The 22,068-nt window shown below is 39.4% G+C and overlaps 1 protein-coding gene across 6 annotated transcripts in view; it reads left to right on the forward strand.

Annotated features, from left to right (window-relative positions):
• The window catches only part of HMGCLL1 (3-hydroxy-3-methylglutaryl-CoA lyase like 1), a 121,359-nt gene that overhangs the window by 32,256 nt on the left and 67,035 nt on the right, over positions 1 to 22,068 (forward strand). For all 6 annotated transcript variants that reach the window (XR_012763247.1, XM_075414655.1, XM_075414654.1 and 3 more), the window contains 2 exons: positions 968 to 1,116; positions 17,793 to 17,856. Coding sequence is in view for 5 of the 6 variants with exons in the window: in XM_075414655.1 (XP_075270770.1) it covers positions 968 to 1,116; positions 17,793 to 17,856 (213 nt within the window). In the remaining variant the exon portion in view is untranslated. The remainder of the gene's footprint in view (positions 1 to 967; positions 1,117 to 17,792; positions 17,857 to 22,068) is intronic.

Raw genomic sequence — 22,068 nt, forward strand, 5'->3', positions numbered from 1 at the left:
TAATGAAAGGAAAACAGTGCAAAAATAGTTGTAGGTGATTGCTGAGTTCTTTCTTGCTGCTATTTTTTTTTTATGCCTTCTATTTGAAATGGTATTTGTTCCTGTAAGGGTTGCTGAAGCTTAGATATTATCCTGAAGAAGCAGAGAGTAAAGGGAAAAGCACCACTCTTTTTCATAGAACAAGAGTATTATTCTCCCTGGAGAGTCAGAATTAATGAATTAGCTGTTCTCCTAAGTTAAATGTTTTCTTCTCCTGTCATTTGGCTTTCAGTATTCAAATTTACCTCATGTTAGTTGATTTATCGAGTACTGAGATACTGAGTACAAACTCAGGCTATTTGCCCCTTCGGTGAAGTCACCACATTTGCACATTTTCTAGACTGGTATTTGCTCTGAGACTTTTTCTCAGCAGACTCTCACATACACATTTTCCATATTATCCGTATCGACTATGACATGAAGACCAGTGGAGCCCTTAATCCTAGAGGTGGCTCCAACAAGGAAATCCCTGTTGGTTATTGTTGCGGCTCTAGGCACATGCAGACACAGAGCTTTCCTAAGCATGAGAATGACATCCTGGCATTCATGAGAAACAGGCTCTGTACAGAGGATGGATGTTTCAGAGTTGTTATGTGATCTTTTCCTTTTTGTGAAAAATGAATGTAAGTATCAATCATTGTTATTTTCATAGTTGGTTCACATGATTTCCTACATCTTAATACCTTTATAATTTATAACTTTAAAAATGTGTTTACCATATTTTTAAAAAGAGGAGGGAAATATGCTGTAGTGAATGAACTCAAGGTTTGATTCAATTTGGTTTTATGCAATAGATATGAAAAAAATTGGAATAATACTTTTATTTTAGACATAGATGATATAATGTACTTTAAAAGTCTGTGATGTTGTACAGAATTAAATACTTAATCTAATCTTTGAATATAGGGTTATGATTCTGTTTTTTCAGATTGCAGCAGGGGCTACAGAAGTCTCAGTATTTGGTGCAGCATCTGAATCTTTCAGCAGAATGAATATTAATTGTTCAATTGAAGAAAGCATAGAAAAATTTGAAGAAGTTGCTAAATCTGCAAGGAATATGAATATTCCAGTGCGTGGGTAAATATAAAGATTCTTAAGTAATACAGAGTTATTGGAGTCACTGTTACAGGGATTCTTTTGTACTAGTATACTACCAAATGTTTACATTTTAGATGAAATGAAACAATAATCTTTATTATGATTTTTTTTAAGATTGAATATATTTAGTAATTTTGTTCTATGTTTTGTAACTGCTGATGGTGACTAGTTTTCTCTGGAAAATGAAAAAAATAAGCTGTGTGTATAAATGTACACATTTTATTATACAGATTTATTTTTATCATCGCAGATGACAGATTAATATTTATTTTGTGCTGCTGAGAACTCGTAACACGTTTGTCTGCACCTTAAAAAATACCCTGTGTACTTTTATGTTATTATGGTATTGATAATATATCACTTCAAGGTATAAAAGTGATAGAACAAATTTACTCCTAAGAAAAAAAATATTCTCAGTATAACTTATTCTGAAAACTCCAGGCATTGAAGTGTTTGGAGTCTCTAGTGCCTGAAACTCTGAAATTGTCCAGTATATATCTTTCTCTAGAGTACCTTCTTTTAAACTTGAAACAATCTGGAATAGTACTTACCCTTAAACAGTCTTTCTTTTTAATTTCCATTTTCTTTTGCATTACACAGAGCTACTTATCTAAGATCCATCCCATCAGTGGCAGGGGACAGCACTGAAAGGGGCAGGAAAACTCACCTGGTTAACAGGTGGCTCAGGGACTGGTGCCATCAGTCAAATTTTGGCTTCTTTGATCACGGGGAGGTGTACACAGCACCGGGCCTGCTGGCGACAGGTGGAACTCAGCTGTCTCAAAGGGGAAAAAGAATTCTTGGCCACGAGCTGGCGGGGCTCATTGAGAGGGCTTTAAACTAGGTTCGAAAGGGGAAGGGGATATTGCCCAGCTCACTAGGGATGAGCCTAGGCTTGGCGTGCCAGTGTCAGGGGTGCGACTGACAGCCCAGCTCAAGTGTGTTTACACCAATGCATGTAGCATGGGCAATAAACAGGAGGAGCTGGAAGCCATTATACAGCAGGACGGCTACGACTTGGTCGCCATCACAGAAACGTGGTGGGACAACTCACATGACTGGCATGCTGTCATAGATGGCTACAGACTCTTTAGGAAAGACAGACCAACAAGGAGAGGTGGGGGAGTTGCTCTATATGTGAGGGAGCAACTGGAATGCATTGAGCTTGGCCTGGGGGCAAATGAGGAGCGAGTTGAAAGCTTGTGGGTTAGAATTAAGGGACAGGCTCACACGGGTGACATTACGGTGGGTGTATACTACAGGCCACCTGACCAGGAGGAGGAGGTTGATGAGGCCTTCTACAGGCAGCTGCAAGCAGCCTCACAGTCACAGGCCCTGGTTCTCATGGGGGACTTCAACCACCCTGACATCAGCTGGGAAGACCATACAGCTAGGCAGGCGCAATCCAGGAGGTTCCTACAGAGCATCGATGATAACTTTCTGATGCAAGTGGTGGAGGAACCAACAAGGAAAGGCGCGCTGCTGGACCTCGTGTTAACAAACAAGGAGGGACTGGTGGAGGATGTGAAGGTTGGAGGTGGACTCGGCTGCAGTGACCATGAAATGGTTGAGTTCAGGATCCTGCGAGGAGGAAGCAGGGCGATAAGCAGGATCAAAACCCTGGACCTCAGGAGGGCTGACTTTGCCCTCTTCAAGGAGCTACTGGGAGGAATCCCGTGGGACAGGGCTCTCAAAGGCAGGGGGGTCCATGAGTGCTGGTCACTCTTTAAACAACACTTCTTCCATGCACAGGAGCAATGCATCCCCCTGAGAAAGAAATTTAGCAAAGGAGGCAGGAGACCTGCATGTCTAAACAAGGAGCTTCTAGCGGAGATCAGGCAGAAGAGAAAGGTCCATGGAATGTAGAAAGAGGGACAGGCCACTTGGGAAGAGTACAGAAACGTGGTGAGAGCGTGCAGGGATGCGACGAGGAAGGCCAAGGCTCGCCTGGAATTGAAGCTGGCAAGGGATGTCAAAAACAACAAGAAGGGCTTCTTCAACTACATCAGCAGCAAAAGGAAGGCTAGGGACAACGTGGGGCCGCTGCTGAATGAGGCAGGTGTCCTGGTGACGGAGGATGCGGAGAAGGCAGAGCTACTGAATGCCTTCTTTGCTTCAGTCTTCAGTGCTAAGACTGGCCCTCAGGAATCCCAGGCCCTGGAGGTAAGAGAAGAAGCCTACAAAGAGGACGACTTTCCCTTGGTCGAGGAGGACTGTGTGAGGGATCGCTTAAGTGATCTGGATGTCCACAAATCCATGGGCCCCGATGGAATGCACCCACGAGTGCTGAGGGAGCTGGCGGATGTCATTGCTGAGCCACTTTCCATCATCTTTGAGAGGTCCTGGAGGACAGGAGAGGTGCCCGAGGGCTGGAGAAAGGCCAATGTCACTCCAGTCTTCAAAAAGGGCAAGAAGGAGGACCCAGGGAACTACAGGCCGGTCAGCCTCACGTCCATCCCGGGAAAGGTGATGGAGCAGCTTATCCTGGAGGCCATCATCAAGCAAGTGGAAGAAAAGAAGGTTATCAGGAGTAGTCAGCATGGATTCACCAAAGGGAAATCATGCCTGACCAATCTGATAGCTTTCTACGATGACATGACTGGCTGGGTAGACGAAGGGAGAGCCGTGGATGTTGTCTACCTTGACTTCAGCAAGGCTTTCGACACAGTCTCCCATGATATCCTCCTAGGGAAGCTGAGGAAGTGTGGGCTGGATGAGTGATCGGTGAAGTGGATAGAGAACTGGCTGAATGGCAGAACTCAGAGGGTTGTCATCAGCGGCGCTGAGTCTAGTTGGAGGTTGGTGACAAGTGGTGTCCCCCAGGGGTCAGTACTGGGCCCAGTCTTGTTTAACTTCTTCATCAACGACCTGGATGAAGAGTTAGAATGTACCCTCAGCAAGTTTGCTGACGACACCAAACTGGGAGGTGTGGTAGATACACCACAAGGCTATGCTGCCATTCAGCGTGACCTGGATAGGCTGGAAAGTTGGGCAGAGAGGAACCTGATGAGATTCAACAAGGGCAAATGCAGGGTCCTGCACCTGGGGAGGAACAACCTCATGCACCAGTACAGGCTTGGGGTGGACCTGCTGGAGAGCAGCTCTGCGGAGAGGGACCTGGGTGTCCTGGTGGACGACAGGTTAACCATGAGCCAGCAGTGTGCCTTGGCTGCCAAGAAAGCCAATGGCATCCTGGGGTGCATCAAGAAGAGTCTGGCCAGCAGGACGAGGGAGGTTCTCCTTCCCCTCTACACTGCCCTGGTGAGGCCTCATCTGGAGTACTGTGTCCAGTTCTGGGCTCCCCACTTCAAGAAAGATGAAGAGCTACCGGAGAGAGTCCAGCGGAGGGCTACGAGGATGGTGAGGGGACTGGAGCATCTCCCCTACGAGGAGAGGTTGAGGGAACTGGGCTTGTTCAGCCTGAAGAAGAGAAGGCTGCGAGGGGACCTTATAAATGCCTACAAATATCTGAAGGGTGGGTGTCAGGAGGATGGGGCCAAGCTCTTTTCAGTGGTGCCCAGTGACAGGCCAAGGGGCAATGGGCACAAACTGAGGCACAGGAAGTTCCGTCTGAACATGAGGAAGAACTTCTTCCCTCTGAGGGTGACGGAGCACTGGAACAGGCTGCCCAGGGAGGTTGTGGAGTCTCCTTCTCTGGAGATATTCAAGACCCGCCTGGACAAGGTCCTGTGCAGCCTGCTGTAGGTGACCCTGCTTCGGCAGGGGGGTTGGACTGGATGACCCACAGAGGTCCCTTCCAACCCCTACTATTCTGTGATTCTGTGATTCTGTGATTATTTGTGAAGGTCCTTATGAATGCAGAAAGGCTTAGGTTCAAGGAGAAACTCAACAGTGAGATTCTTTGAGGATTACTAGTAATGCAAACTACACCATGCTCAGAAAATAGCTGGTCTTGAAAACAGAGGTAGATACCTCAGAGGCTAAGTGCTTGAAAACCTGTCTGGGAGTAAATACTGGGCTCTCTCCTCCAGAAACAGTGATGAGGTCGTGCTACTGCTCACTTTTTGCACAGTAGTGTGGTAGTTTGAACATTTGCCTCGAGAAAGGGAGATCTGGCTTCTAGGTATATCTCAGCCTCAGAGGATTACAGAATAACTGAATAGTTTAGGTTGAGAGGGACCTCTGGAGGTCAACTTGTCCAACCCAAGGATTTTAACACACACACATCAAATCAAGGATAGTTTACAAAGCTTAGGTCCGTTTTTCCTAGCCTAGTTGTATGTTTCAGGTGGAAAATCACTGAATAGAGAAGTAAGAACTTTCACTATGTGAGGAAACAATAACTTGTACCAGAGCTTAAATGCTCTACCTAGCTGCTAATGTAACAGGTAGAGTCAGGGTTTGCCTTCCCAAGCAACTTCTTTCATAAGAAGTCAGTTTCTTTAAAAGGTCCGTACCACCACTATTTGCCACATTTTTCTGCAACTCAATTCTGAGCTGGGAACATGGCTAGCAATTTGAGTTCCTCATGAGGATGAAGGTCAGGGATGCCTGAATTTTAGGTTGCAGATAAGTGTGGATAAGGCAATACACAGTCAATTCAGAAAAGACAGCATGTGTATAGCAACAAGTTTAGGCACCGGTGAACATTTTCACACTAAACTTTTGTTTTCTGGTTTTCTTAGATGTCTAGGCATGTCAGGCTGTATTTTCTGTTTCATATTCCTGTATTTCACTAAAAAAATTCAATGAAGTGGCACAATAGAGGCAACCAACCATCAAGAGAATCCTCAAAGCTTATGCATTGTGTATGTTTTTTGGATAGCTATGGGCATGAACAAATGGACTTTGCAACTGGTCCAGAAGATGTAAACTGCAGGTGATGAAAAAGCCCCTGTGATGCACACTAGATTGATGTTGGAGCTTAAAACACTAGCTTATTTTCTGTGCCCTAGGTTTCACATGTTTAAGAAAGTGGCAACCTGCTGCTTTTTTTTTCCACAGATTGTATGTCTAAGGCGTTTGTAATAACGCCAGTAGCAGTTATTCTGGCGCTGATACAGTGACATGATGGAAATGACTGTTCCCATGATAGTATTCTACAACACTCCCATACATTTATTGTCTACTATCTGATGAACTGTGTGTGGTAGGTTTTCTTCTGCACACAGCAGAAAAAAAATGAGAAAGCAGCAGGGTGGGAAGGCACATACAGAGAGGAAGAAATAAGAGGCAGAAAATGGTCAAACAGAAGCGGAGCACAAAAAAAAAAGAAAGAAATAATATTGTAATAATTAAGAATAAACAGAAGGATAACCAAGCAAGGAGATACAAAGAGAGGGATATCAAGAACCAGGTAATGAAGCTGTGGTGGGTTGACCTTGGGTAGATGCCGGATGCCTACCAAGCTGCTCTGTCACTCTCCTCCTCAGCAGGACAAGAGTGGGAGGAGAAAATAAGATGGAAAAAACTCATGGGTCAGGATGTTTAGTAAAACAAAAGCAAAGGCCGCACCCAGAAGGAAAGGAAAAACAAAGATTTGTTTTCTGCTTCCCATCAGGAGGTGATGTCCAGCTACTTCCTGGGAAGCAGGGCTTCAAAACATGTAGTGCTTGCTCTGGAAGACAAACGTCCTAATAACGAATGCCCCTCCCCTCTCCTTTTCTCATAGCTTTTGTTGCTGAGCTGATGTCCTGTGGCATGGACTATCCCTTTGGTCAGTTTGGGTCAGCTGTCCTGATTATGTCGCCTCCCAAGATCTTCCCACGCCCAGCCTACACCTTTCTAGCTACCAATGCAAAGCACAGCACTGTGAGGGCTGCTATGAGGAAAATTAACTCCATCTCAGCCAGACACAGTAGAGAAGCAAACAGAAAAAAACAGTTGTACAGAGATGAATAGAGATGAGATAATTGAACTCAAAGAAAATACAATCAGATTAAGTTTTAAAAGTGCTTACTTTGTGCATCGAGTACAAAGATCTGTGATTTCACTTCAGTGTGCAAAAGCTAGGCAAACTTTGCACAGCACATGGAGGACAATTTTATTTAGTGTCGTGCCACGTGCAGTATGTTACACAACGCTTCATCAGTGGACTGCTTAATATCAGATATGCTACAAAGTGAACAGATTTGAAGTTGTGAATGAAAATGATGTAAGTTCACTCCAGATGTAACTTTCTTCCTCAGGCAAACAGGTCTAAGAAAAGTGAATCACTCAGAAGTAGGAAGCTATTGACAGACTTACTCGGTTTGTGGTGTTAGAACCCAAGCAGAAAATCAGATTAGAGAAGATAAGTATATTGAAGAGAAACTACATTTAAGTTTATGTTACAGCTATCTTCATCACAGGATATTAGCTTGGGAACTGATTTATCCAGTGAAAATTAGAGGTTGAAGCATCAGGAGGTAAGATGCTGGACTAACGTTACATTTCAGCAGATCAAGAATTTTAGGAGAGGACTGTCTGGACTGTCCAGGGGGATTTAATATAATTCAATAATAAAGTGGCTAATCTGCTAAAAATCTGCTGAGACTCTAAATTGCAGAATATGCAGCCTTATTTCATAACAAAAAAACCTAACTGGGGTAATAATTCTGAGTATCTGAAACATCCGTTGAATATGGATTTCAGTATATGAAAATACTGAAAAGAAAGCTTTGAGCATGCTGATAAGTTAGAAGATAAAAGAGAACTGGTTAACACAATCTGTTGGGACTTTGAATGTGCTTTTAAAAAATCCTCCCAGGTAGATTTTTAGGAGGCAAAATAGTAGTTAATGAAAAATAAAATGTTGCTATGGATCAAATAGGTTTTCAAGAGAATGATTACCAAGTATTGTGATATATTGAGTCTTGTTCCTGCATGTTCATACTCATTTAAATGCACTTCTCATGGGTCGCAGAGTTACAGGAATCTGTAGGAAGCACTGAGGTTGAGTGGTTGCTCAGAAATAAAAATAAAAAAGGATTGTTTAGTGTCCATCTACCTCAGAAATTTTTTTTAAGCTCTGGTGTACTCTCTTTTGTTGAGTAAAATTCTGAAGACCGGAAAAAAAATAGCAGGAGCATGAACATAGAAATGCAGAATTCACAAGGACTTTTGTTAATGGTAGATCTCTTAGCAGTTGAAAAATGCTCTAGATGTACTTAGAACTTGTGATTAGTTAAAAAATGAAAAAATACCCATAAAGAAGAAGCATTAGTTTTGAATGCCAAATCCAGGAAGTAAATAAAGCTGTTTACAACATTTCAGTTGCTTGTAAGGGGGAAGATTATGGAAGAGGGGGAAGATCATGGAAGCAGACCATCATTTCCAGCTTAATTCTTGAAGTCTAAACCATAATTTTCTCGGATATTAACACTGAACAAAACCCTGCACTACTGCAGGGAATTCGTTAGGACTTCAGCTGAAGCAGTTCGTTAGGTCCCAAATATTGCAGTACTTTTAGAAGACTTGTGGAGTTTTACATTGTATTTAATGACATAAAATGCAAGGCTTCTCTTCCTCGATGAAGAAGGGTGTGGGAAAGATAATCAGAAAGTGAAACTTAAGCAGAGATTTCATAGAAATATTGCGTGCAATCAAGGCGACTTTTTCCTGGAGATAAAATGATCAAAAAAAGAATTAGCTATCAGTGCCTGTAATTTATAGTCTTGATTTATGAACCCGTATTTAGCTGGTACCAAAGAAACTGCTTTTAGTGACACATAAAATAAATGGCATTTTTGTATCCCAGTTCCATGCAAAATTCTCTAAATGCTGAGACAGTCAAGGCTTTGTGGCAAGTTGCTCTTTATGCCGTGTTCGATCTGTAAGTATCACATAGACAAGTCAAGAAGGTGCAGAAACTGACAGTTTCAGAAATTGAAATTTGGGAGTTTCTGTTGAATGACCTCAAACCCAGCATTTTGGAAGCAAACGAATGGGATGTTACATAATTCTTCAGCTGACATACAGTATTTAGAATTGGTGCTCATCCTTCGACTAGTTGTTATTTAATTTCAAGGATAAGATTAGTTCAGGTTTTATTTTGTCATGTGTCTTCTATTTACTTAATTATATATTGTTTACAGCTGCTGTTGTAACATGAGTCAAATCCGAGCATGACAACATGACAAGTCTGTGCTTGTCATCCTAAATCTGTTTGTAGTAGTTACTAGAGACAAATAGGCAGCCTTCAGGCTGTGATTTATCGTATATGCTTTTTAAAGTACCTGCCTTAGGGTAAGATAACAGATAAGTTAGAACAGATGAATCCCATCCTACCTGTCCATAGGCTACAGATTAGCACCTTGAAATTTGTGTAAATTACAATAGATATAAGAAATGTATTAATAGGCTTTCTGGTGCAAAGTAACACAAAATGAAGCTGTGGACTACATGGACAGATATACTCTGTGCACTGAAAATCAACATTTTGTTTTTAATCACTCTTTTAGAGATTGGTTACTTTTAAAGAACCATGGCCAAAACCTGCAGCCTTTGCTCAAGCAGGCTCCCAGGATTACACTTTTTGACTTCTAATATAAATTTTGTAGGCTAAATGTTTTGCTTGAATTACTTAGGTAATAAAAGTATTAATATGCATAAATTGTATTTATATTAATTTCAATACAGAGATTGTTTCCTTTCTAAAGCACTATTATTGTTTAAAGTGTTATTTATTTGCAGGAAATGTATAATTTAGTGCCTCACCCTAGCTCCTTATTTGCGTAGTTGAAAAATACTTCCAAAAATAATTTTAAGGAGTTCAAATTTTATTTCGTATTTTTACTGGCAATTTAGAATTTATGTAGTGAGTGTAAATCATTGGCAATCCTTGAATCTTATGAAAAATGCACTCAAACAGTTGAAACTAAACTTTAAGCTTTTGCATGTCTTACTGTTGCTACAGCTGCACTAACATTGACTCGATCATCATCCAGAAAATTTATGTTGTCAGCTGTCGCATTTAAAATCTGTAGCACAGTACACAGTTTTCTAAATGTTTACTAAATTAGTTCAAATGTTTATGAAGGATTGAAATCTTGCTTATAGTGCTAGAAGTTAGTCTATTTATTAGCATCATAAATGGATTTTTACTTTTATTTTTTTGCACGTGCATAAAAAATTTACAATAACATCTGGGACACATTCTGTGAAGACACTGAGCCAAATCAGTTATAAACTGTGTGGTTAACTAATTACTGTTATGCATATTTTGCACGTGAAATGACACAAAATACTGTAGTGTTAGAATTGCATCTTTTAATGCATGATTCAGGTACTATTAAAAACATCCCATCCTTTAAGTGATTTAAAATGAAGCCAAACAACTAGGATTGATGAAAAACTGACAAATGGTAATTGCAAGTAGTCACTTGCATTGTTTTAATTTGAACGTCATATGAAGAAAATGAAAAGTAAATTCTGATTAAGCTGGATTCTTCCAAGTTAATGTACTCCAAAATTTTAAAAGACACAGAAAGATATTGCAATTAGTACAATAGAAGTACAGCAAGGAAATAAGGACTTGCATTTCCCCATTTTCCACAAATGTACTTCAGTGCCCTACTTTGTGTCCTGTGACAGTAAAATAAAGTCAGACTGTCTCCCTTTGAAAGATTCAGTTCTGTATGGGACTATCTTAGTCCTAAAAAAATTAACTGGGAATATAAGAGCTGAAAAGTTGTAATTTTTTTTGCTCTACTAAAAAGCACCACTTCATGACCAGCAATTAAAAGCTGTATTTATGGCCCAGTCCTGAAAAATTTTCATGTGAATAGCCCTTTTGAGGCTATTTGGTCTATTTGCATGTGCAAATGTCAATGTGTATGCAAATGTTTAGAGGTTCAGTGTTAGAAAAACAGATGGAAATGTTTGCTGTAAAATAACTTTAGAAGCATTTTCTTACAAAGCTGCTGCTTCATAAATTAAAGCATATGTAATCACACATTAATTCTAAACTGGTGTATACAATTCCTTTGTTTATAGTCCTACATCTTTTAAGAATGAGCAGTATGATGAAGTTCAAGATAAATAAAAGCATATAGAAATGTATCAATATTTGGCTTACATCTCTGTTTGTATAGAATTCAAATACTTGTTGATATACTTGAAATGTAGCGATATTTTTCGCTATGACAAGTAGATACCATACAAATGATTGTATTGCAATATTCTTTGGTGTTTTTAAATAGTACAGCTGGTACTTTTTATGTTATAATAAAAGTTATATAATAATGTATAATTCCTTGTTGATTGTAGGAAATAATTACTCTTTTACTTTGATGCTAATACACCAGGTAAGTCACAAAATAGTAGAAACTTTAAAAGAAGGAATTGATTTTACTTCTCTCTCTTCTGCTAATGGTATTTGGATTTATTTTGAAAAAAATACATGTGGAAGAACACATCCATTTTATTTTATTGTACTTTATAATGAGTAATTCTGGAAATTAATAATGAAGTCGGTTTTGTTTATAAAGAAACATTCTGATTATCAAGAGTTCAATAACGCCCTTTTTTTCTTTTAGTACAGTTCATCTTAAATACCTTAATTCAGGACTTTTGGATGGCCTTACAATACTGTGTTTTATACACCTAATTAGAAGTATCATGAGATAAACTCCAGCAATTCAGTTTTGCACAAATCAGTACAGTTTAAAGCTGTGTATGTTTAATGAATACAGACAGAAATTTTGAACTCCTATATTCTGGTATTCTGGAATGATTAGGGCTGGAGTACACATACTTTTTTTGCATTGCTTCAAACCCCCACTTTTAGACTACACTATGTAGTTTAGCATAGCCACAATTATATTGATATTAGGGTGATTTACAGCATTATCACTTCTTTAGATGGTAAAACCAATTAAACTATACGTGAGCCTATATTTGAGATTATGGGAACAACAAAATGTAGATGAACATTTAGTAGACTTGGAAGCAATGCATTTTAGTGTGCAAATGATAAACAAATCTACAGAGTTACACAGTATTAAGCCAGCTGGTCACAGTCCCCTGGCGGAGTTTGAGAAGCTGAAGATTGCTGGGGTGTGGGGACTTGGTGCGCTGCTTTGTACTGGGGACAGGTTAAGAAAAAGGGTGTAGGAGCCGTTGTAGTAACTCTATCATACAGGATGCTTGTATTGTATAAGAGGAGGGATATTCCTTAGAAATAACTTTATACCAAATTTTACCCATTGTTTTTGTGCCTGCAGGTAGAAAGTATTGTTAGTAGGCAAAAGAGCTGCTTCTTTTTTTAAAAAAAGTAGAGGTATAACTGTGGAAAATAAAAATGATCCCTGTTTCTTCTTAAGGGCTAGTGTAAAATCAGACTTGCAATGTTAGTGTGAAATTACAAGGTAGCCATACAATGTGCTTGCTAGTATGTTACTGATTGCTCCACGTATAATTTAATATAGTTATTAAAAGTTAAGTGGTTAAAGTGGCCCTTTATTATAGTAACAGTTTCATTCCATTTTTGGAGAAGAAGTTATTTTCTAGAACATAGTTCACAATTTAATGGTGTTTTCTGAGCATTCTAAAAATAATAACAAATATTATTACCATAGGATTTCACTTTGAATAGCATATATATTACTCGCAACTGGGCACTAAATACATGGAGAGGTTTGTTGGTTTTTGGGGGGGATTTTGTTTGTTTGTTTGTTTTTGTTTTTAAATTAAATGTGGTAAAAAAATCCTGGCCTTATTTACACATTTTGGGCTTGGAGATCCTGTTTCTGGAAGAGTCTCCTTTCGCTCTTGTCTTCTTTGTATTTTCCCCTTTCCTTACAGTAAAGATTGCCTGCTTTTAACAAATGGCTTCCTTTGCAAAGAGAGAGAATATATATCAACTTAATATTATGAATTCACCAAATGATAGACATATACATTTTAGCACGAATACCCAATAAAAACAAATACATCTGCAGTGAACATGGTAAATTATATGCGAACTTACACTATAATAATAAACAGGAAACAGCAGCATCTGAGTCTGCAACTGGCTTCTCAGGAGGCTCCATGCTTCCAGCTGTGGTAGCAGCTGTGGATCTGGCTCTGGAACTCTTGCTGAAACAAGCTGACAAAGGGCTGATTACAAAATGGAGTTCAGTTTCTGCTTGGATTCATTTTCCTTTTAACACACTTCGGTTATGAAAAGTTTGCTCATTTACCCTGTTTGTGGTTTTATATCCTGCACTTCACAATCTTTGGGCTGGGGTGGTGGTTCTCACCATTCCTAGTGACCTTGATCGTGGGGACCATATACTGTCTATACCATTTGTGGAACATTGCAGTTTGGTTTTGGCTTACTGGAAGAAACTGAAACCTCTCCTCCTCTTCCTTCTCCCTCCCCATCCCCAGAGGCTGTTCGGCATTTTTTGTCCAAAATATTACACAATAAACTTGCTGGGGTTTATTTATTTTGTTAATTGTTTTTGTGTGCATAGAAAACAATTTAGGAGAAGACCAAATGATACTCACCTGCAGTGAAACTGTAGAACAGGCAAGAGACTGGATAATATCTGCCAGGTGAAAGAAGTAGAGAACTTCTTTTTCTCACTTTTTATTAATGAGAGGAATTCAGATTTCACAGAACATGAGTGAGCAAAACAGCATTTACCCATGCGTTCCTAAAGCAGCTGTATTTCACGTTCACTTATTGCAGTCCTTCTTTCCACCTCTGGCTGCATGGGCTCTTTTCTTGATTGCGTGCTAAAGATGTAGTTAAGCTACTAAAACGTCTGGCCTTGATTCAACAAAGATTTAAGCACATACTTAGAATTAAACACTTCCATTGCAGAGTCTGCTTTGTGAACTCCCAGATATTTGCTTCTGCTCTCACACTGTGGAGTGTCTCTGGTGAATATCTTGAGACCAAGACAGTCTTTTTCATGACAAAGTCTTTTTTGCTTTCAGTCCTGCCATCTTTTTAGAAAACAGCGGTATTCTCCAACTTAATTGAATCCCCAAATTAAATCCCAGTTGCCTCTGTAACTCTTCCCTCTTTTTTCCTCTGCTGCTTTTCTTCACGTAGGTTCTTGCTTTTTCTACTAAGGAAAAATAGATACAGTATGCTCTTTCTTCTGTCACCCTCCTCTCCCTCCCCTCCCCTAATGCTGTCAGAGCAGCAGGAGTTTCTTGTCTACTTTCCATCTGTACCCCTTCCACTTGCCCCAGTGACCCCATGTTCTGTTCTTCCTCTTATTTCTCTCCTCCCTTATTCTCTTTCTTAACCTCTCACTCTCCTCTGGCTCTTTTCCACTGCAATATAAGCAAGCATTTGCCTCTTAAATATTGCACCTTTGACCCTACTTGGTTCTTCATATCGTATCTCATCGCCTATCTCTTCTTCATTCCTAAGCTCATTGAAGGCGCTGTTTATAATTACTGTCTGGAGACCCTCTTCTGTGACTCCCTCCCGTAACTCCTACACTTTGGCTTCTGTTCCTTGCTTGCAACTGCAACAGCTCTCACCAAACTCCCTGATGACAAGATCTCAGAAACAGTAGTCTATCCTCATTCTTCTTGTCAGTAGTGTTTGCTGCAGTTGATGACACTTCTCTAAACTTGTGTCTTTTGTTGCTTTCTGTGGCTCCGTCTTGTCAATTTTCTCCTTTCTAAGCAGTTCTTCAGCATATTCTTCAAAGTTGTCTCCCATTTTGGAAGGGTGTGGGGGGAGGTCTTGGGGCTCTGCTTTGGCTGGATTCTCTTGTCCTTTTCATGCCTTACGGGTTATTTCATGCACAAAAAAGAAAACCTAACAGCCAAATGTATCTGTAGATAACAGATCTACCTTCCTATTGCAACCTACTTCCTCTCACTTAAGCTCATTAATTTGGAACCACACAAATGCAATTACAAAGCATCCCACCCGGCGCTGCCTTAAGTCTAGAAGTCCTGGCAAATGCTCAGAGCAGATACACATGATTATTTTCCCTCTTTCACATAAACATGCATATTTTCTCCTTCCGTATGCCAGGCTCTCAGTACCCCTGCTATCTGCACTCAGCCCATGCTTGCATCTGCTCCAGCTTGCATTACCTTTTCTGCAAGTGACTCAAATTGTAACTCTTATTTCCAATATGAATATAGCAAGACCTTGTCAAATGGAATTCATATTTTATGTCCTCTATTTAAAATACTTATCCTGATAGATGTTTGGAGTGCAATTCACCCTTTTACAGCCTCATTTTAAGCATTTCGCTTTCTTTGTTATTGCCATCAACTGAGTCCCATTTCTTTTGCTGCTGTCCTTTCTCCATGGAATCCCAGTCCTTTTTTTTTTTTGTATTGACACTGCCAAGAAGTTTAATGTTATCACCACATCTCTGCTTTTATGCCAGTTCATTAAATGAAAATATTAGATAAAATTCTGCCAAACTCATCCTTGATGAACTCTACTGGAAAACAGTTCTTTCATTCTCTACAGGACTTTGTTCTCTCTCTGGTAAGAAGTTCTTTACCTGTCAAATTCTTTCAGTAATCCCTATTTTCTCCAGTTTAATATTGAATATCAGATGCCTGGATAGATTATATCTATCATATTTTCCTTGTTTAAAATGTCAGTCTAGTCGCAATGGTGTAAGCATGCAGAGAGTTCATAATCTCAAACAGATTTGTACATTGTAGTAGGCAGATTCCTCGGGTCACCGCATACTTTCATACCGCAGCAGGCCCAGCTGAATTATGTGAGCTCAGGCGAGTTTCTGCTCAGTGGTGTGAACCACAGGGAGTATTCCCTTGTTCTCTAGATACCTTCTGGCCTGCTTTTACTTTTGTTTGCCCTACTCCTTTCCAGATGTCATTCATGCCACATTATCACTACCAAATGCAAGTCTTCTTGATCTAACATATGTAGCTGTTCGGAATACGTAAGATATATGTCATTAAAGGGAACATGTGCAAATACATACTGTATGTTTTGCATTTACTTTGTATTTAGTATTGTTACTCACTTCATAATGAAGTGCTGTGGCTGAAGTTGTGAAATAATTTCAGTAAAAATCTGTGTGTTCACTAGCTCTAGGCACTGTGGTATTATGTAAAAAGCAATTCTTTGGGTCTGAAATTTTTCATGCTTGGTTTCATTTGAAAAACTGTGTATGCATAAAAAAAGTTAAGGAAATTATCCTGAACTGTTTTTGAGTTATGTGTCACTGAAAAGCAGAGCAGTGTTTAACTGTTAGCAGTAGCTACTTTTTTATCTTTTATGTAGATAAGAAAATTTAGAATTTTGAAATTTAAATGGTGACATCTAAATTGGGGCTGATATGTAATGAAATCTATGGCCAAGTTTCAAAAACCTGGTTTTCATAATAATGTACAGATAATTGAAATCATGCCTAGTAGGCATCTGGACTAAAATTATGAGCAGGATGTAACGGACCCAACAACTTTTGTGGAAACAAAATTCATTTCCATTTCTTTGTCAGGGCTAATCAAGTTCTTTTTAGGTTCAAAGTTTGCTTCATTCTTACTGCTACTTCCAGTGTGCCAACACAGTACCTTTATATAAGGGACGGAATATGTTCTATGCATTAAAGTGTTGACTTTTTTTCATAATTTGTTTTGCCTGTTATTCATCCTGTTTTCACATTCTATCAATCAGTTTCTCCTTCAACTGCAAAGAAACAATACATCCTTTTCCCTACGGACCTTGACTACATGCAAACTGGCATCTGTTCAATCCTGTTTCCATTATACAGTGTATAATTTTGCATTATATCCTTCAGTGTTGAGGGAAAGGGAATGAAGGGGGATCGATGAAGGCTCTTGTTCTTCTATTAAGCAGTTGAGCAACCTCCCACTGGGACTGGGGCTCTGCCTGCCTCTGAATCTGTTGTAAACCCCTGTATAGCCACACTTGTTTTGGTTTTGAATGGCTGTTCCTGGTTAGTTTAATCCTATTCCTAATCAATTTAAGATAAACAATTAGAAGTTTAATTGGAATTGCATGGCTTTTAATTGTCATTTAAAAAAGGAAATCTAAACCAAATTGTACATAACACAGCATTAAGACTGAACATTGAAGGCTCAGTTGTGGCCTTCAGTTTTTGTGCTTTGTGGAGCCAATAGCTGCCAAGAGGCACAGTATGGTTTCTCAGTTTCTTCTTCATCCAGGCATACCTAAACTACAGCTTACAATAGAGCTATAATTCTTCTGGGGCAGTGGGACAGAAATGCCAGTACAGAGATAGAGGGTGAAAGCTACCCCATTCACCACAATTCTAATGACTTACGAGATGGTGGGGTTGTTATAAGTTGCTTGTGTCCATGTGTTGTTTTCTATGATCTGGGTAGCTGGCACAAGAAAGAAAGTGATATTTTCCTCTGAATACTTTGTGTGGGCCAGGCAAGGCAAAACTTGAGCTGGCTCTTACAACTTCAGAAGCAAATACCAAGAAAAACTGAAGTGTCCTACAGCAGCATTAGCTTGGCTGCATTGCCAGTCCTTTATAATTTGTGACATACATTGAGCATAAATAAAGCTACAAATCTCTGCTCTGTGATTTAAAAAGAAAATTGATAAACCTGCTATTTTCATCTGATGTAATTTTAACTTTCCATTCAAATATTTTTTCTACATTGACTGTCTTAAATATTCAAAATTATATTTAACTTTTATTTTAATGTAACAGAGATGAATACAGATACGCACTGTAAAACAGAAGCATCTTTGTGTGTTGTTTTTTTTATTGTAGGTATGTGTCATGTGCATTGGGATGCCCGTATGAAGGAAACATCGTACCAGCTAAAGTGGCAGAAGTAAGAGTGAACTTCTGGCTCGTCTTTTTAATGAATCAAAAAAAAAAATTCAAAAATGTCTATGAGTAGTGTTCTCACTTTAGTCCTAATAAGATCTTTAATGGATAACATTTCAGGAAAACAAACACAAAACATAGCTAATTGTAGAACTGGGTGCATAACCTCACTATTTTACTCAACTGTATGCAGTCACATCTAAGGAAAATAAAGTGTTTTGATTATTTCCAGTCATGAGAAAAAAATTCCTTCAACAAGAAGGTAAGGAAATGCTTAAGGAAATAGACTCAAGCACATGTGTCAGTGGACCATGTGGTACGAGATGGTTTCCAGCACAACTTCTTGTGAAGGGAATCTGCTATTAAATCCACTTTGCGCTGGCATGAGCATACTGCTCTGTCACCCATTAGGGCCACTGCTACAACACTTTGCTTCTGGCAATTGTCATGTCATTGACACACGAATCAAAACTCACCCCCAACATGATTTCCTACTTGCTCTGCTGCTATGGTGGAATAAGCTGCACCTTCCCTCCCTGCCCACTTTTCCCATATAGGATAAAGAAGAAGGAAGAAGATGTCTTAGTCCAGCCTATTTTTTCCATCAGAGATTAGTGAAACACAGGTGTTAAATTTTGGAGGAGGGCAAAGCGGGTATCAAACCTGAAATAGACAGTAGAGGTGGAAGCGGAGAGAGAATTCAAGCAGCACAGGACAGTACAAGCTGGCTTTCCTCCTGTAGAGGGACTTGTCTTCTCTGTTACACTTAAACACCTATTTTTGGTGATCTAGCAGAATTTCCAGACCACTTTTTTTTCTTCTTCTTTGTAGCACTAGCAGCTAGTCAACATTTGCCTGATATGTTCTGTTCTGCATGTGTGCTTTCGGGTCCTGTTCTCCTGCACCACCTTCTGGTACACATTCCAGATGGAACTTGTGATGGTAATTCTTCCACAGCAGCCGCATATACTCACAGCTTTGAAAAAAATACCTAAATTGGAAGGTACTCCATATTTCTAAATGAATGGGGTTTAATATGAAGTGAAAGTTAGAAGTGACACAGCTTTAGTTAGAGCAGTGATGACAGATTCAGCTGTGCTGTTGGTAAATTGCTTACTGCAATATCATGTTCCCCAACAGGCTTCTTTCCATGTGTTGCTCATTTTTTAAAATTAATTACTCTCCTTCCGCAGAAGAGCTCCTTTTCAGTTTGCCAGTGGGACTGCTCTTTAATATTCCAAACCTGCAAACTTTGATTCACATAGCCATTTTATTTTCTGTCTTCATCCTAAGAAGTGTCTTCTTGTGTACCTGTGCACCATTGTGTATGTGTTTAAGAATAAAGGCTACCTCATTAAAGTTATTGAGGCCCTGATTCAGCAAGCACTGATGTTTCTATAGTAGCGTCTGATTAGCTGTTAATGGATTTTACATAAACACATGCACTTATCCTTTGCTGAATCAGAATTACCAGAATTCCTGGCCATGTTGCTAAACCCTTTCAGAGAGCTGCTCTGGTCATCATCTCTCTTGGGATGGCAGTGTGTGGCTCCCTTGACTGTTCACTGCAATGGGCAGCTATGATTGAAAGGTTTAGACTTTCTTCCACGGTCAATGACAGCGACTAGATATTTTATTTTGAGCAAAAGATTTTTTAGCTGAAGCAAAAGCAATTAGGAGAGATAGCTTATTAACTAGACGACATGCATTGCTTGGCTTACTAGGTACCTAACTGTTCTACACAGAGATACCTAGTGAGTGCAAACTTCAAATGCCTTCAGACTTCTAGAATCCATCTGGTACATCCATATGGTTCTTTATTTAAAATAAACCCAACATTTCTCATCTATTAAAATAAACTGAATAGTCCTTTTTTATCACTCTGCTGCTTCTTGAAATAGAGTCACTTTTTAACCATTTATCATCCTGTGGTTTGTGAATTTCAACCTTGGGCAAAAAAGGCTTGAAAGTTTTGGAAGCACCATGTAACATCCTTGAAGGCAGTTGTGCTGTCCACTGTTTTCCAGGCATATACTTTGCTTTTTTTAATTTTATGCCTGCTTCTTTCTCTCCTTAGCTTCCTGTTAACCTAGGTCAAGAAATGCATTAAAGTATTATCCAGCATACAGGCTGATCAGGCTACAGAAAACGTACCTATTCTTGTTGGAATATTGTTAGATTATTACAAAGTTTCCCTTACACCACAAGACTGCAGTGTGCTTTTATGTTGTTATTCTCTTAAAATCATCTGTAACTGGATTATGACCTTTTGTATTCAATTTAAGGGTGTAGTTTGAGCAGTAGGATTGTTCACATGCTTAAGGGATTTCAGTGCTGGGTCACCAGCTCCCATTTTGATCAATGCTTGGCGTCAGGGCAGTGCTCCCAAGGGGAGCAGCACAAGACTCATGCATAGTAAAACTGCTCAGTGGTGCAGAACACAACCCTGTTCAATCAACAAAGCTGCAAGCTCGCTATCACATGCTGATTACATTGACAAAATGGTGTGTTCTCCCCCACCCTCCTCCTGAAAATCCACATTGAAAACTTACAAAACTGTAACTAACAGGCTGCCTCCTACTATGGTAGGATAGAAAATCCACTATGAAAAACTCCCATTCAACTTCCAAGCATGCACATTCTTCTGGAAATTAAATATAGATCTCTTTTTAAGGGTCAGTTTAAGGTTAGGTCATGACAAGTCAGTGATGATGCTCGGCTTGTTAGCAGAGTATCCCCCTCTCTTCTTTCATCTTTCAGAACTTTTATTTTCAGAAAGCTGAAAGAGCTAAGGACTGGAGACGGGAAAGAAGTGAATGCAATATGATTTCTAGCAGTTTATGTAGTCTCTTTGTCATCACTAAAATGCTCATCTCGAAAAGCTTTGAATCATGAATTAATAAGAACGTGACAAAAAAATGCAGTCTGCTTCCTTTACCCTGAGCTTAAATAAAAACTGAGGTTTGAGGATTAACTAGAGGAAATCCACCACTAACTGCAGATGATCCTTTTTTTTCTTACAACAGTAGTCCCATTAAGACAGCTGCAGTGTGTTGATGACATAAAAATATGCTGCAAGATAGGATCCCTTTTTGCAATCTGGTAAATATCCCTTTCTTAAAGTGTGCATTGAATTTATGTTGATGCGAACTGGGGGCTCTTTGGCTTTAAAGCAAAAAGAGTTTTACTACCTTTGCAATAGTCATAGCACTTCCAAGCTTTAAGCAGGGTGATTCAGACTACTTGAAGTTCTTTTTCAGCTGTGCTTTGAATTAAGTGAACAGCAATATTAATCCAGCACTTCCGAGACTGCTGGTGCAGCACTTTGTCAGCTTCCTCAGACACATTCACAGCAATCCCACTGATGAAGTCCTGGAATTGCTTTAACAGCAGAGTGCAGTGCAACTGAAGATGTCTTGGAAAAAGGTCGTATTTTTTCCTTTCTAAACAGTTAATTTCCAGACTGGGATTCTGTTCCCATGGAGTGGCCTTTTGGAATCGTTGATACACAGTGAGGAATGCTAAAGGGGACAAACATACTCAGCAACTGAAAAGGTGAAAGCTTTTCCAAATAATTTCAGCACATCTAAGGTAGAAAGTTCCTGCATTCAATTTCTAAAGCAGTAGTTTTGGTGCAACCGCAATTTTGTGCTTCCTAGTATATGTCTCTCTCCATACAAACATTATCGGGCCAGATCTCAGATCTCGTACTCATAGAAAGAACTGCTCAAAGACATAATTCCAGAAACATTTAGGGCTCTGCTTACCTAAGTAAGAACTATTTGTATGGGCTTTATTTGGTATTAATAAAAATTTTAAATCTTAAAGACTAGAATGTTAATTAAGTTACAGTTTTCCTTTGTTAGTATTTTAATGTTTAATTTCATGAAAAGCAAGCAAAATGAATGTGTTAAAACTGCAGTTTTCATTGATGTTTTCAGTGCCAAGACAAAGCAAAATCGGGCTTCTTGTTAATTATTTATTGTCTTAGTTCAGCCATGTGCTTAGCTCCGTGTAATAAGCAAACAAAAGGGCAGGTCTACCCTGCACAACTTGTAAGCTGAACAGTACAGAGAAAACCAAACAGCTGGGAAATCCCCAGAGAGAAGAAAATGCTGGGAAAGGCCTTGACAGAAACTTAATTCATAGCGTACAATCGTACTTATTTGGATTCTGTAGGAGAGTCAAAAAACAAGTTTTTGATGTATTTGGCTGG

This window comes from Opisthocomus hoazin, chromosome 2 (assembly GCF_030867145.1).
Source record: "Opisthocomus hoazin isolate bOpiHoa1 chromosome 2, bOpiHoa1.hap1, whole genome shotgun sequence".
Classification (NCBI taxonomy): Eukaryota; Metazoa; Chordata; class Aves; order Opisthocomiformes; family Opisthocomidae; genus Opisthocomus; species Opisthocomus hoazin.